At 37.7% G+C, this 16,063-nt stretch overlaps 5 protein-coding genes across 5 annotated transcripts, besides 1 other annotated feature; 3 read left to right on the forward strand and 2 right to left on the reverse strand.

Annotated features, from left to right (window-relative positions):
* Window positions 1-174: 174 nt before the first annotated feature.
* On the reverse strand, window positions 175-1,761 carry FIT1 (Fit1p; the record flags this gene model as incomplete). Its single annotated transcript, NM_001180842.1, has 1 exon — window positions 175-1,761. The coding sequence occupies one exon, from the start codon at window positions 1,759-1,761 to the stop codon at window positions 175-177; it is 1,587 nt and encodes a 528-aa protein (NP_010823.1).
* Window positions 1,762-4,865: 3,104 nt separating this feature from the next.
* Window positions 4,866-6,575, forward strand: STL1 (glucose-inactivated glycerol proton symporter STL1; the record flags this gene model as incomplete). Its single annotated transcript, NM_001180844.3, has 1 exon — window positions 4,866-6,575. The coding sequence occupies one exon, from the start codon at window positions 4,866-4,868 to the stop codon at window positions 6,573-6,575; it is 1,710 nt and encodes a 569-aa protein (NP_010825.3).
* A 1,187-nt stretch (window positions 6,576-7,762) lies between these two features.
* PAD1 (phenylacrylic acid decarboxylase PAD1) lies at window positions 7,763-8,491 on the forward strand (the record flags this gene model as incomplete). The annotated part of the gene is made up of 1 exon (NM_001180846.3): window positions 7,763-8,491. The coding sequence occupies one exon, from the start codon at window positions 7,763-7,765 to the stop codon at window positions 8,489-8,491; it is 729 nt and encodes a 242-aa protein (NP_010827.3).
* A 463-nt stretch (window positions 8,492-8,954) lies between these two features.
* Window positions 8,955-10,466, forward strand: FDC1 (putative phenylacrylic acid decarboxylase FDC1; the record flags this gene model as incomplete). Its single annotated transcript, NM_001180847.1, has 1 exon — window positions 8,955-10,466. The coding sequence occupies one exon, from the start codon at window positions 8,955-8,957 to the stop codon at window positions 10,464-10,466; it is 1,512 nt and encodes a 503-aa protein (NP_010828.1).
* A 3,530-nt stretch (window positions 10,467-13,996) lies between these two features.
* On the reverse strand, window positions 13,997-14,536 carry IRC4 (Irc4p; the record flags this gene model as incomplete). Its single annotated transcript, NM_001180848.1, has 1 exon — window positions 13,997-14,536. The coding sequence occupies one exon, from the start codon at window positions 14,534-14,536 to the stop codon at window positions 13,997-13,999; it is 540 nt and encodes a 179-aa protein (NP_010829.1).
* An 808-nt stretch (window positions 14,537-15,344) lies between these two features.
* Window positions 15,345-15,668: a long terminal repeat (Ty1 LTR).
* Window positions 15,669-16,063: the final 395 nt, after the last annotated feature.

Below are 16,063 nucleotides of genomic sequence, written 5' to 3' on the forward strand. Positions count from 1 at the left end.
TAATATTACATACTGGTACATTCTTATAGACAGCCAGTGTCACGCAGACAAATAACATTGCGGACATAAGCTTTATCAACTATGATGAAATACTTAATTCACAATGCCATTTTGAAAAGTAAGACCACGGAGAGATCAGAAAGGTTGATTCTGCGCATCTGTCGTTAGCAGAAATTACAAAAAGATAACGGCAGCGAGCGCAGCGCCCATCAGACCCGTACCAGCGGCGATAGAATCAGCCGCACCCGTGTAATTCACGATTTGAGGAGTTGTGGACGACTTACCGTTAGTGAAAATACCAGCGGTAGTGGTTTGAACTCTTGTAATAGAGGATACCATTTTTGTGCTTGCAGAAGAACTTGATGACCAATTGTTACTTTCATGGGTACGAACAGATTGGGCATCCCTAGAAGAACTCTCTGTGTAAGCTTGCCCAATTCTAGTAGGAGTAACAATAGTAGCGCTTGACTCAGAGGAGGTGGTAGTAGATGCTACAACTGCAGACGTGGATTTAGAATTAGAGGAATTTTCAGTAGTAGTAGAAGAAAAAGTTGGCACAACAGAAGAGGTTTTTGCAGCAGAAGAAGTCTCAATAGGAGAAGAAGCCTGGACAGAAGATGAAAGAGAAGTCTGAGTAGGAGATAAGCTTTTAACAGAAGTGGTCTCGATAGTAGAGGAAGAAGAAGAAGTCTCAACAGCAGAAGTCTCAACAGCAGAAGAAATCTCAACAGCAGAGGAAGTCTCAACGGCAGAGGAAGTCTCAGCAGCAGAGGAAGTCTCAGCAGCAGAAGAAGTCTCAACAGCAGAGGAAGTCTCAACAGCAGAGGAAGTCTCAACAGCAGAGGAAGTCTCAGCAGCAGAGGAAGTCTCAACAGCAGAAGAAGCCTCCACAATAGAGGCCTCAGTAGTGGAGGGAATTTCAATAGCAGAAATACTAGAAGTTGCAACGGTGGAGGCAGGAGCGCGTTCACCCTCACCAGTCCATACGAAAGTAGCGTCCTGGGTGACGGTCTTTGTGTAGACATGTCCATTTTTGGTGGCTGTAATAGTGGTAGTTATACTCGAACCAGATCCTTCATCAGTAGAGGCAGAAGGTTCAGCAACAGATGTTACTGGAGAAGCAGCTGTTTCGACAGTAGCAACGGTTGAGACAGGAGCACGTTCACCCTCACCAGTCCATACGAAAGTAGCGTCCTGGGTGACGGTCTTTGTGTAGACATGTCCATTTTTGGTGGCTGTAATAGTGGTGGTTATACTCGAACCAGACCCTTCATCAGCAGAGGTGCCCTGAGCAGAGGTAGAAGGTTCAGCAACAGATGTTTCAGCGGCAACAGATGTTTCGACAGTAGCAACAGTTGAGGCAGGAGCACGTTCACCCTCTCCAGTCCATACGAAAGTAGCATCCTGGGTGACGGTCTTTGTGTAGACATGTCCATTTTTGGTGGCTGTAATAGTGGTGGTTATACTCGAACCAGACCCTTCATCAGCAGAGGTGCCCTGAGCAGAAGTGGAAGGCTCAACAATAGATGTTTCAGCGGCAACAGATGTTTCAGCGGCAGCAGACGTTGCAGCGACAGTAGACGCTTCAGTTACTGCGGAGGTTACCGCAGCGCCTTCTCCTGCCCAGACAAAAGTAGCATCTTGAGTGACAGTCTTGGTGTAAACATGCCCATTTTTGGTAGCAGTTATCGTAGTAGTAATACTTTCGCCTAAAGCGGCAACGGTGATAGCAGATAATACAAAAGCGGAAGACAATTTCATTTTCGGGTATTGTATTGTTATTACTATTATTATTCAGGCGAACAAAAGGACTTTCTGAAAATAAACACGGCATTAGGAATATAGAAAAGTTAGATAATCATTAGTTTAAATAGTGCAAAAACTTCACTTCAAAAATGGTATACGAGTGTCATATTATATTAGATATTCATTTTTTTGCACCCTTTCCTAGAACTCGCGTATTGAGCCCTGAGGTGTCTGTCATTACATTATGCCAAATGTGCGACAGCGCGGTTTGGAACAAACAGGGTGCGGAACAGGGTGCACGGCATAGTTAAAAATGGAAGTTTTGGTGGGTTGTTTAAACTCTGATTGTAATTGGCGACCATTCACTGCTTATTTCGTTTATCTGGTAATTGTCAACATGGTAATGACCATCAAAACAGTAAACCCGATACTCGAAAAAGTGCTCAGCGCGATCACTGTCGTCTGGCCAATAACATTTTATAATAAAATACGTTTTTCCTGAAAGTATCAATTAGAAATAGCGATGCATAAACCGATTAATGTGAGATCCTAATACTGTTCCATTTGTTAGTCTTTTTTCCACAATTGCTCCTCTTTTTTTCCTTTCAAAACTTATAGAAAAGTTCTTGATGATTAAATAATCAGTAAAAAAATACTGCCCAATAAGTTCAAAGCGATCACGAATATTTTAAGAACATATGGGAAGAAGATGGCACAGATTAACGATCGTTAACAAATTATGTACCATAGAAGTATCAATTCTTCCAGTGTTGCACTTTAATGGAAATATAAGGATTAAAATAATGTTTCTCCATTGACTACCAAATAATTTTTCTCCATTGGCTACCAAATAATCTTTCTCCATTGGCTACCAAATAATCTTTCTTCATTGACTACCAAATAATCGATAAGATAAAATAGCACGAAGCGATATGAAAATACACAGTCGGCTAAAAATTTGTGGGTAATTTACCTTCTTGATGCATCAAAAATCGACTTTTTAAGAGTTAATAATCATTAACCTTATTCTGACGAAAATAGCAGCGTATTTAACTCTATTGTACAAACATAATTTTCTTCTTATTGCGTTAGAGTTTCCTTTGCTATGGATCAATGAAATTGCAGATTACGAAAGAATCAAAAGAAATAAAATCGGAAATCATGACATGTGCTATGGCCTGTGTTTCCAGGTGTAAAAGATAAAGCAGAACTAACCAAGTTCATTAGAAAAGTACAATACCAAATGGAAAGAAAAAGGAATTGTTCTTCTAAGCTAATCGGCAACCGCTTATAAAGTCTACCCCATTCAGTAAGATCGAATATCTTGGAGGTCATATATGTTCATTCATCGGTGAGTGAGGATAATAGTGGCTTTTGTAAAAATTTTTATTATGGTGCTAATACACCATACTATTTCTGAGGCAACACCAAAGAAGGGTCCGAGAGTTCTTAGGCAGTAAAAAAGTTACACAGCCTCAGAAGACAGGGATCATGCAGTAAAAAAAAAAGCTCGATAATTTCATCGATCAATTGACCAGCCAATTTATTCTTATACCCTTATTTCTACCGATATAAACAGTTGGATAAACGGACAGGTTGAAGTGCAACGTTATTCAATGGTGACAGTTGCTTCTGGACTAAGAAAGGCTAGACCATGTGCCAGAAGTGCAGAAAAATGAAAGCAGAGAGCAAATAAAAAAACTCGACAAACATCGGAATATCAACCAGACAATAGCAAGTGGACACAATGAAATAAAAATCTCACAGGCAAAAACGCACTTAAGGTGACGTAGATGCGTCCATCATTTAAACACGATACCAACATTATCTGATGTTTCAATGTTGAAAACTGACATTCAAATATTCCGCAACCAGCGGACGAACTGAAGGAGCAGGCGACTACAATGCGCAGGGCGATTGGCGCGGTAACTTTGCCATGATCAAATATTTGTGTAGCGCTTTGTTCACTATCGAACTTTCTAAATGAGTTAAGGAAGAGAAGAAAAACAATATGATACCGCAAATACGTATTCTCACCTAAAATGGCAAGGCAAAGCTTCGCCGAGGAATTCAGCCCGAGAGTAGAAAATTTACTAATGTGGTCTCGCGTGTGAATCAGCAATGATTCTGAAATACTCCTTTTACAACCTTTGCAAAGATAATGTCTTTCAGTCTGATATTACGAGCGACCTAGAACCACTAATCCATATTCTTCATTCAACTTACTCCATTTTCCTTGGCAAACAATGCCCCACAATCATATACGTCATAACTATAAGGGATATGTCTGGAATGCGGCCAAGATAGAATTAAAGGGCTGCAGAACACCACTACTGATACTCATTGCCAAGGCTAGGAGGCACCATCCGTTTCATTTTCTTTGAGGTAAGCCAATCATGAAATAGTATACACATCCATAACGGACGTACGGACGAAATAAGTGCCGTTGTCCCACTATTCCACCGCATTTGGCCCATTTGGCTCACTTTGACTCAACTTGCGTCATTTTAACTGATATGAAGGGTCCGACTTTGTCCTTTTTCGGCCACCGCATACCCCACGGCGATGCCTCCGCTACCTGCATTTGAGTAGCATCTCCGTTTCGCGGGGTATTCGGCGCTACGTCGCCTGTTCGAGCGGCTCTGTTCGTTGCATGAAACTAAAATAAGCGGAAAGTGTCCAGCCATCCACTACGTCAGAAAGAAATAATGGTTGTACACTGTTTCTCGGCTATATACCGTTTTTGGTTGGTTAATCCTCGCCAGGTGCAGCTATTGCGCTTGGCTGCTTCGCGATAGTAGTAATCTGAGAAAGTGCAGATCCCGGTAAGGGAAACACTTTTGGTTCACCTTTGATAGGGCTTTCATTGGGGCATTCGTAACAAAAAGGAAGTAGATAGAGAAATTGAGAAAGCTTAAGTGAGATGTTTTAGCTTCAATTTTGTCCCCTTCAACGCTGCTTGGCCTTAGAGGGTCAGAATTGCAGTTCAGGAGTAGTCACACTCATAGTATATAAACAAGCCCTTTATTGATTTTGAATAATTATTTTGTATACGTGTTCTAGCATACAAGTTAGAATAAATAAAAAATAGAAAAATAGAACATAGAAAGTTTTAGACCATGAAGGATTTAAAATTATCGAATTTCAAAGGCAAATTTATAAGCAGAACCAGTCACTGGGGACTTACGGGTAAGAAGTTGCGGTATTTCATCACTATCGCATCTATGACGGGCTTCTCCCTGTTTGGATACGACCAAGGGTTGATGGCAAGTCTAATTACTGGTAAACAGTTCAACTATGAATTTCCAGCAACCAAAGAAAATGGCGATCATGACAGACACGCAACTGTAGTGCAGGGCGCTACAACCTCCTGTTATGAATTAGGTTGTTTCGCAGGTTCTCTATTCGTTATGTTCTGCGGTGAAAGAATTGGTAGAAAACCATTAATCCTGATGGGTTCCGTAATAACCATCATTGGTGCCGTTATTTCTACATGCGCATTTCGTGGTTACTGGGCATTAGGCCAGTTTATCATCGGAAGAGTCGTCACCGGTGTTGGAACAGGGTTGAATACATCTACTATTCCCGTTTGGCAATCAGAAATGTCAAAAGCTGAAAATAGAGGGTTGCTGGTCAATTTAGAAGGTTCCACAATTGCTTTTGGTACTATGATTGCTTATTGGATTGATTTTGGGTTGTCTTATACCAACAGTTCTGTTCAGTGGAGATTCCCCGTGTCAATGCAAATCGTTTTTGCTCTCTTCCTGCTTGCTTTCATGATTAAACTACCTGAATCGCCACGTTGGCTGATTTCTCAAAGTCGAACAGAAGAAGCTCGCTACTTGGTAGGAACACTAGACGACGCGGATCCAAATGATGAGGAAGTTATAACAGAAGTTGCTATGCTTCACGATGCTGTTAACAGGACCAAACACGAGAAACATTCACTGTCAAGTTTGTTCTCCAGAGGCAGGTCCCAAAATCTTCAGAGGGCTTTGATTGCAGCTTCAACGCAATTTTTCCAGCAATTTACTGGTTGTAACGCTGCCATATACTACTCTACTGTATTATTCAACAAAACAATTAAATTAGACTATAGATTATCAATGATCATAGGTGGGGTCTTCGCAACAATCTACGCCTTATCTACTATTGGTTCATTTTTTCTAATTGAAAAGCTAGGTAGACGTAAGCTGTTTTTATTAGGTGCCACAGGTCAAGCAGTTTCATTCACAATTACATTTGCATGCTTGGTCAAAGAAAATAAAGAAAACGCAAGAGGTGCTGCCGTCGGCTTATTTTTGTTCATTACATTCTTTGGTTTGTCTTTGCTATCATTACCATGGATATACCCACCAGAAATTGCATCAATGAAAGTTCGTGCATCAACAAACGCTTTCTCCACATGTACTAATTGGTTGTGTAACTTTGCGGTTGTCATGTTCACCCCAATATTTATTGGACAGTCCGGTTGGGGTTGCTACTTATTTTTTGCTGTTATGAATTATTTATACATTCCAGTTATCTTCTTTTTCTACCCTGAAACCGCCGGAAGAAGTTTGGAGGAAATCGACATCATCTTTGCTAAAGCATACGAGGATGGCACTCAACCATGGAGAGTTGCTAACCATTTGCCCAAGTTATCCCTACAAGAAGTCGAAGATCATGCCAATGCATTGGGCTCTTATGACGACGAAATGGAAAAAGAGGACTTTGGTGAAGATAGAGTAGAAGACACCTATAACCAAATTAACGGCGATAATTCGTCTAGTTCTTCAAACATCAAAAATGAAGATACAGTGAACGATAAAGCAAATTTTGAGGGTTGATTCACACACAACTCACAAATCATATTTTGTAATTTACTTAAGAAAGCATTTTGCGGGGTTTATATTTGTTCCTTGCCGCACCAATAATATTCATATATTACTACATAACTTTAGTATTTTAACACCAGACGATCTGTCTTTTGAGGAAATATGTCCACTTTCATTTTCTTCCGCTTGCCGGCAATGCCTATAAAAAGCTTATAAAATAGCCCGACTCCGTAGTCTTAATATTTATTTAAGTACAATAATAGTCCCACAAAAATTTTTAAAACATCTTTATTGATAACGTGGACGTGTTATTACATTGGAGCGAATGATGACGGAAGTAGGAAAATCTGAATACTAAGGTGAAGATATTTTAGCAGGGTGCCGCCATGGATGTTCTATGAATGTCTTCCTTCCTTTTCTCTCATGGGACACCGCAAAAACCTGTTCTACCATCATTTAACTGCAACATACAAAAAGCCACCAACTTTCGAACACTGCAAATGGTGCTATTCTCTTTTTGCGGTCTTGCCATGATATTCTTCTTGCAAAAAGGGTTTTAGAGCAAGATTTCAAATTAGCCATGAATATCATGCATCGCTTAGAGCAGTAAGATTTTACCAGAGCTTTACAGGACCTATTTTTCATACGTTATGCACTTCATTCTTCTTGTCGGTTTGATAACAGCAGAATCTAGTTCCTTTAATTTGAACGTTAGCCCGGCAGAAGCCATACCTCGAAAACGCAGCAGCGCTTCATAGGCATATCAAAAACAGGGCAAGGGACACCATACATCACCTAGTGCTGTTACTTATAACCAACTTGACAACGATTGCACAAGAAAAGAGTATATCTGTGAAGACAGCCAAAACGCTTAACATGTTATGACATAAATTGCAGACAAGAAATTGGATGTATTTTACAGACTTTGCATTCCTGTCTGAAAGCCTTTTTACATAAAAATGGTTTCATTAGTAGCACTTCGTATCGTTTTCAAATAATGATGAGATGCTCCAAAAGGAAAGTTGGCACAGAAAAAATGACGCGCCTTTCCTGTTTACCGTTAAACTTCTCAGAAAAAGTATACTCGACCCATTTTTAAGATTGGTGATGGATAGAATTTCATTTAACATAATGCTGCAAATATAGATTGATTTCAATCTACGGAGTCCAACGCATTGAGCAGCTTCAATTGAGTAGATATGCTCCTATTTCCAAGAAGAACTAATATAGCCTTTTTCAAAACAACAGGCATTTTTGCTAATTTTCCTTTGCTAGGTAGAACCATTACAACTTCACCATCTTTCCTTACACATAAACTGTCAAAGGAAGTAACCAGGGCATCAACTTCGCCTCCAAGACCAAAGAGAATTGTTGTCGCAATTACTGGTGCGACTGGTGTTGCACTGGGAATCAGACTTCTACAAGTGCTAAAAGAGTTGAGCGTAGAAACCCATTTGGTGATTTCAAAATGGGGTGCAGCAACAATGAAATATGAAACAGATTGGGAACCGCATGACGTGGCGGCCTTGGCAACCAAGACATACTCTGTTCGTGATGTTTCTGCATGCATTTCGTCCGGATCTTTCCAGCATGATGGTATGATTGTTGTGCCCTGTTCCATGAAATCACTAGCTGCTATTAGAATCGGTTTTACAGAGGATTTAATTACAAGAGCTGCCGATGTTTCGATTAAAGAGAATCGTAAGTTACTACTGGTTACTCGGGAAACCCCTTTATCTTCCATCCATCTTGAAAACATGTTGTCTTTATGCAGGGCAGGTGTTATAATTTTTCCTCCGGTACCTGCGTTTTATACAAGACCCAAGAGCCTTCATGACCTATTAGAACAAAGTGTTGGCAGGATCCTAGACTGCTTTGGCATCCACGCTGACACTTTTCCTCGTTGGGAAGGAATAAAAAGCAAGTAACACTTTTTCTGAGCATTTTATTACGTTACTCAACTACTAATAGAGTTGATTTGTTACTTGCTAAAATCTTTTTATATTTCTTTTAGCCCCGACAGAACTTGTTGCAAATGAATACAAACCGTGAACTTCCCGATATCATTCTAATTGAACCCAGATATTTACACATGTACTTCTTACTCATTTTCAATGTCAGCTTAAATATCGTCTAAAACAATATTTTACTAGATACGCAGTTCAATCTTCGCGCATATTTTCACGAAAGTCCAAATTGCGTACGTAGTTTTATGTCAAAGTGACCGCCGTTGTAGCGTACTTTTTCCTATAAGACAAGCTCGTGATATCAGGAATATATCAGGAATGTAAACGAATACCGCATATCTTTTTGATTTTTTTCCTCTGAGTTATTCTATTCTTGACATTATTACATCACCAATTCAAAAGAATTGTCAATTTATATATTTAAATGAGGAAGCTAAATCCAGCTTTAGAATTTAGAGACTTTATCCAGGTCTTAAAAGATGAAGATGACTTAATCGAAATTACCGAAGAGATTGATCCAAATCTCGAAGTAGGTGCAATTATGAGGAAGGCCTATGAATCCCACTTACCAGCCCCGTTATTTAAAAATCTCAAAGGTGCTTCGAAGGATCTTTTCAGCATTTTAGGTTGCCCAGCCGGTTTGAGAAGTAAGGAGAAAGGAGATCATGGTAGAATTGCCCATCATCTGGGGCTCGACCCAAAAACAACTATCAAGGAAATCATAGATTATTTGCTGGAGTGTAAGGAGAAGGAACCTCTCCCCCCAATCACTGTTCCTGTGTCATCTGCACCTTGTAAAACACATATACTTTCTGAAGAAAAAATACATCTACAAAGCCTGCCAACACCATATCTACATGTTTCAGACGGTGGCAAGTACTTACAAACGTACGGAATGTGGATTCTTCAAACTCCAGATAAAAAATGGACTAATTGGTCAATTGCTAGAGGTATGGTTGTAGATGACAAGCATATCACTGGTCTGGTAATTAAACCACAACATATTAGACAAATTGCTGACTCTTGGGCAGCAATTGGAAAAGCAAATGAAATTCCTTTCGCGTTATGTTTTGGCGTTCCCCCAGCAGCTATTTTAGTTAGTTCCATGCCAATTCCTGAAGGTGTTTCTGAATCGGATTATGTTGGCGCAATCTTGGGTGAGTCGGTTCCAGTAGTAAAATGTGAGACCAACGATTTAATGGTTCCTGCAACGAGTGAGATGGTATTTGAGGGTACTTTGTCCTTAACAGATACACATCTGGAAGGCCCATTTGGTGAGATGCATGGATATGTTTTCAAAAGCCAAGGTCATCCTTGTCCATTGTACACTGTCAAGGCTATGAGTTACAGAGACAATGCTATTCTACCTGTTTCGAACCCCGGTCTTTGTACGGATGAGACACATACCTTGATTGGTTCACTAGTGGCTACTGAGGCCAAGGAGCTGGCTATTGAATCTGGCTTGCCAATTCTGGATGCCTTTATGCCTTATGAGGCTCAGGCTCTTTGGCTTATCTTAAAGGTGGATTTGAAAGGGCTGCAAGCATTGAAGACAACGCCTGAAGAATTTTGTAAGAAGGTAGGTGATATTTACTTTAGGACAAAAGTTGGTTTTATAGTCCATGAAATAATTTTGGTGGCAGATGATATCGACATATTTAACTTCAAAGAAGTCATCTGGGCCTACGTTACAAGACATACACCTGTTGCAGATCAGATGGCTTTTGATGATGTCACTTCTTTTCCTTTGGCTCCCTTTGTTTCGCAGTCATCCAGAAGTAAGACTATGAAAGGTGGAAAGTGCGTTACTAATTGCATATTTAGACAGCAATATGAGCGCAGTTTTGACTACATAACTTGTAATTTTGAAAAGGGATATCCAAAAGGATTAGTTGACAAAGTAAATGAAAATTGGAAAAGGTACGGATATAAATAATTGCCATAGACTTTCTACGGAAGAAAAACCATATAATCAGATTTTAAATAAAATTTTCCGAACTTTTATACTCCACGGTTTTGGAGTTGTTTGATTGCAGTGACAAGCAGTGCGCCATTAACACTATCCATCTTTCGTACAAAGTAAAGATAAAGTTATTTTCCTGAGGTGAGAACCGTAAATCTTTATAGACAAGGAGTATTTATAACTAAACTATTACCTTGTTACTTATGGAATTAATCTTGACTAATAGGCAGATGATCAACAGTTATTGATTTTGAGTGAAAGTCCATAAAGTTACAGTATGTAATTACAGTACGTAATTAAGGAATGTCTGTAAATATATGCTCCTTTTTTTTTTTCCACTTACTATGATTTTAGTAAAGCACCATGATGATGTAGATGCGTAATACTCTATAAATGTAACATCGTTAAAGCATTGGTTATTTTAATTTCATTCTATAAACCAATATTTCTGACAGCACATAAAAAATAAATGGACTATATTAACAGCAAATATCGGTTAATCTAGGGCATAATTATTTAACATCAAAAAGAAAGTTGCTAGTTGTTCTAGTATTGCTCGGAGTACCTCAAACGGTAAAAAGATAATATTTGTTTCCGCTTTTATCATTGAATAGCTTAGAAATTCTCTCCCTAGCGACCATTTAAGGAATGTAGCTAACAAAAATGATTCAAGTATGTTGCTCCTAAGCAGATATGTACTCTATAAGTTGAATCACTATATCATTGAAATATAGTGGCGAGGGCGTACATAAAATCAAAGGAACTATGCAATAGACTCAATTAAATGCCACATAGCTATTTAAGACTCCAAATCTCCAATACAATCATTCGTTAAAGATTTTTTGTATTCTGCTGATATCTTTTTCTACAGTTTCTTGAGTGTCTAGTGATTGCATAAAATGACCACAGTATTTTTAGTACTCATGGCCTGTATGCAATTGCAAGGAACGGTATTACTTTTACAAAAACCCTGCTTTCCGGCAAGTTCAGCTGTCATTTGGTAAGATTTTGAAAATAGTGGAAACAATGGATTATCAACGAATAGTCTTTAAACATAAGTGCTAAAATTCAAAACATCATTTGATGCGTGCGGTGCATTTTTTCGTGCTGAATGAACTTTTGGAGATATCTGCCTTCGCCAATGAATATGCATTACCATTAATTGCATAGTAACCGTATACATGAAAATGGAAATAATGAACTGATTATTAAAAATAGCTAATGCAGGTGGGATTTGAGACATTGTGGTTATCCTGTCAGCCTGTATTTTGCGCTTTAAGGTATTTCATAAAAGTTAGAATAAAATTTAAAAGTTCCATTCTATGAAACTGTAATTATAGGTATATACTATCATCTACCAATCTTACCCATGTATAGTTCTAATATTAAAGACAGAGTAGGTAAAAAAAAAAATGGTAATCAAAACGTGATCGCTTATATTCGGTATGGACAAGCTTTGAATATTCCCTAGAAAATGCAATAGTATGTCATAATGAAAGAAGATTGTAATACAATGCTTGGAATGTCGACCGGCAGAAACCCGTGTCACATGGCCTTATTCAACGTGACGTTGTGATATATGTAGAACATGCTTTAGATGAGGCGGTATTTGACTGTAGCATCTTCTAAAATGTGCTGATATTGTTAAATCTCAATCAAACTGAGAGAGTATGAGAGACTGAAAAAGTGGGATTCTGCCTGTGGTGCTAATATCCTTAAAATGCTAAACTGAAAGAAGTAATATAATCATATATATTGATCATGTATCATACAAAAGATGCATGTATTTTAGTAATATTAACTGCTACTATGATGTAGTAGACGATCGATAATCGAATCTTGCGGTATATTCTAGGATCCTTCATGTTGAGTTAATCGGTTATACTTCTGTCGCTGTGGCAAACTGATGTATGCGCCAACTTGAGACCATTGTCTCCACATTACAGAGGTGCTTCTAAGTCATCTGTTTCTAAACACTTTAGCTTTCTATAATATTCTCTTCTAGCGACTTTCCTTTATTGTCCTATTATATAAAGCAATCATACACGGAAATGTAAACCCAGGTCGCTAGAGTGTGTATAAAGGAAGATTATTTTGAAAATTATGAAAGTTTTCTAGATGTCTGTTTTCTTTATGCAGGATATTAAATACAAGTTTGTGCTTAAGAAATTTCCATGAAGATATCAACATTTATTGTAGGAATTGCATAAATAGATGAATTATGTGCCGCTGGACGTTTATAGATAGCATAAGCACAATGACTTAAAGGTTATAATACTCATTGATATCACTCTGATTATAAAATCGTAATATGCGAATAGGTGAACTAATCGGAATAACCCATACGACACTTCAAGCTTCAATTCTATTTCAACTGTAGTGCCTGCTAGTGAAGAATACAAAAGTAGCATACGTGATGTGCAAAAAATGCGCTACTTATCACACAAGTACCTTGCGCAAGAAGGGTACTCTAAACCGGGGCCATCGCATTACCAGACGGAGATGTATTCTTTATGAAGCAATAATTGGAGGTGTATCAAGTTCGAAACTGCTGATGCTATGGATTTACATCTTTCTTATGCACAAGGCTTGCTTGTGTTTCTGAGTAGTTAGTTTTTAGATTTTTGTCAAGTCTGGGGTAAGTTAATTCGAGCAAAATTAACGGCACGTTATTCTAATGCATATGTTGTTCATATATTCTTTTACAAAGAGGTTTGGAATGATGTCACCGATGTTAGAATGTTAGGAGAATTTCATGTGAATTTTAGTCCAAGTGTTGAAGTTCTCTTCTGCAGTTAGGGCACGTACATGGCAACGATATCGTTTTTGATGTATTAATCTTAGTAGGCGTTGAGTTTGTATGTTACTTTTCTCAGGTGATGAAGCGTGATGACGATGACAAAAATGGGTTATAATAGGGCGCACTATCATCATGCGTGATTGATATTTAACCAATGTCTTGAGTACATCAACTCCAGAAAATGGGTCATTATATGCCTAGCATGTATTATTTGAGACATAAAGTTTTATCTCGAGACCTTGACGTATAGGAAAGATCTTAATCAAGTGACATTACTTTAAAATTTAAAGTATGTGCCATGTATACCATATACGATAGCAGAATGTGACACAAGCTATACCATACGTCTCTGATCGACATTCATGTATGGTATCGTCTATATCTTTGTTGCTTTAAAGGTTAGCGTATAGTAAGGTAAATTAACTATATGATCAATACTGTGTGTGTAGAGTACAATAAAATATATGGGAAGAACATAAAAAGTTCGTATTGTGACATGTTATTGAGGCTATGGTAAGCGTAAGAGAGTTTTGTCTTTATACTGCTGTACATTATATGAGGTTTTGTTAAATTGACTCATAATAATCGAGATTCATTTCTCAAATATAATAATATCAAAAAATATGATATTAAAAAAGGTTTTCCTGTGGTAGTTTCTAAATCCTGCAAGAAAAAAAATAGACGGCCATATACAACTTTCTCATTATATCTTCCTCCTTTTTATGCGTTGTTCTTCAGGCACTAGTCTCTTCCATTTTCTAATTTTTCCTCTAAAGTTTGTGAAAGGAGCAACCGTGTTGATATGGATCCATTTATACACAGGCCACATAGCTTTAGTTGTAGCCCATTTTCTATTTCCCGCTTGAAAGAGCTCATCATCAGATAAAGTAGATATCCATTTATAGACCTCGTTTACGGCCTCTCTCAGCTTGGCTCTTTGCTCCTTAATGGAGTAGATTCCGTATTTTTTATAAAATGACTGGTATAATCCTCCTAAATTGTTCCATTTATAACCAGGCGCAGGAGTTTCCACATTATACCCAGCAATTTCCTTTGCTTCCCACTCTAATAATAAATTAACCCAGCCCAATTGATAAGAGAGGTTTTCAGAGGGTGTTCTATCCACTGTTTCAACTTTTTCGTCTTTTTGAGATTCAGAGATTGTTTCAAATTCTGCATCATATTTTTCATATTTTTTTTCAATCTCTTCCTTTAGTTCTTTTTTACTGGTATATTCTCTCATGATAGTTTTTTTTTTTTCAATTGTTATTATTTAATTCGTTTAATTACCAATCTATAGCGATGTAAGTCTCACTATTAGCCGCTATTAGATTTTTTTCCATTTGCCAATATTGATTTTTAATCGCATTCATTATTTGATCAAATTTATATTAGTATGTACACACTCAAATAAAAGAAAATAGGGAAAAAAAATTTGCCTGCTTCAATTAGGCTTTTGGTACCTGATATCCGCTCGAGATTAAGTGCGGCCCTCTCCACCCGATAAGGAACAAAGGGCATGCTTCCTTTTTTAGCTTTACGCACTATTGTCAAATTGTTTATATAAACAGGCTGATATAGAATTCATCCTGAAAACAATGGTAAAGTTTTTCTTATTGCACTTCGCTATCCTAAATTCAGGGTTGAGATTTCTTTCTCTTTATGAATTAATGTACGATACGCTTCAGCCTTTCGGCAGTGCATACATATCCTAGCGCGCTGATAGTTGGCCACGTCACTTTCTTGCGCTCCGTAGCATCATTGTTCTTTGACGTAAGAACGCAAACTCTGGCATTATGGAATGCATACCGGTATCTGATAATAAAAATCTTGGATACTTTCCTACAGGCCATCCGGAATCATGTCAGCACAAGAAACAACCATATTCCACTACTGAGGTTCTTATGATAGTACCATATACTTACAGCGTTAGACGATAACAACAAATATAATATTAATTGAGCAAAGTTCTTTACTGTCATTCAAATCGGTGAGTAAGAGTAAAAATTGACAATGAAATAACATCTATGAATGAAATCAAGGGAAGTTTCTGAAGTAAAAATTGACCATTATTCACTACTAGTAGTCGCGTTATTAAGATAATATACTGAATGGAGTTAAAGATGAGATAAATGATGAGAAACAGTCTGCGAGTATAATGGAACATGAAGCGCAAGGGCTGATTTTGTAATAAGATAATGAATGAAAACGTGTAAAACAGATAAAGAAATAAAACAGATTAATGTGTAGAATTATCGATTCCCTTTTATGGATCTCTATGTCCCCGAGGAGCACTTCTAGTGTATTCTGTATAAGTAATAATATTATCTCAAGCAATAATGAATTCCCAATAATTATCTCAAAATCCACTCACTCATAATAATTATATATGACGCATTTAATTTCAGCTCTATGTGCATAACATTAAAATGGAAGATCAAAAATTACACTCTTCACACATAAGTGCAAAATATAGAATCATTTAAGCAATATTGCATCCTGCATATGATTCTGCGTTTTTTTTTTTTTCATTTTGAGCAGAGGAGATTGAGCAAGGATTTACGCTTGCACAAAGTATCCTTGACTTGAAAAGGAAGTTAAAATCGCATGAGAAATGCAATAACTTTATCGGTACGCCATATAACATATGAACATTTTTTAGTAATATTATAGAAGAGGTGATTGAAACGAGATAGTACGCGTAGCAAAACAATGGTAACTAGTGAGATACATTACCAAATTATCCCTGTACTCTTGTGATTTCGCATCA

Source organism: Saccharomyces cerevisiae, chromosome IV, assembly GCF_000146045.2.
Source record: "Saccharomyces cerevisiae S288C chromosome IV, complete sequence".
NCBI lineage: Eukaryota > Fungi > Ascomycota > Saccharomycetes > Saccharomycetales > Saccharomycetaceae > Saccharomyces > Saccharomyces cerevisiae.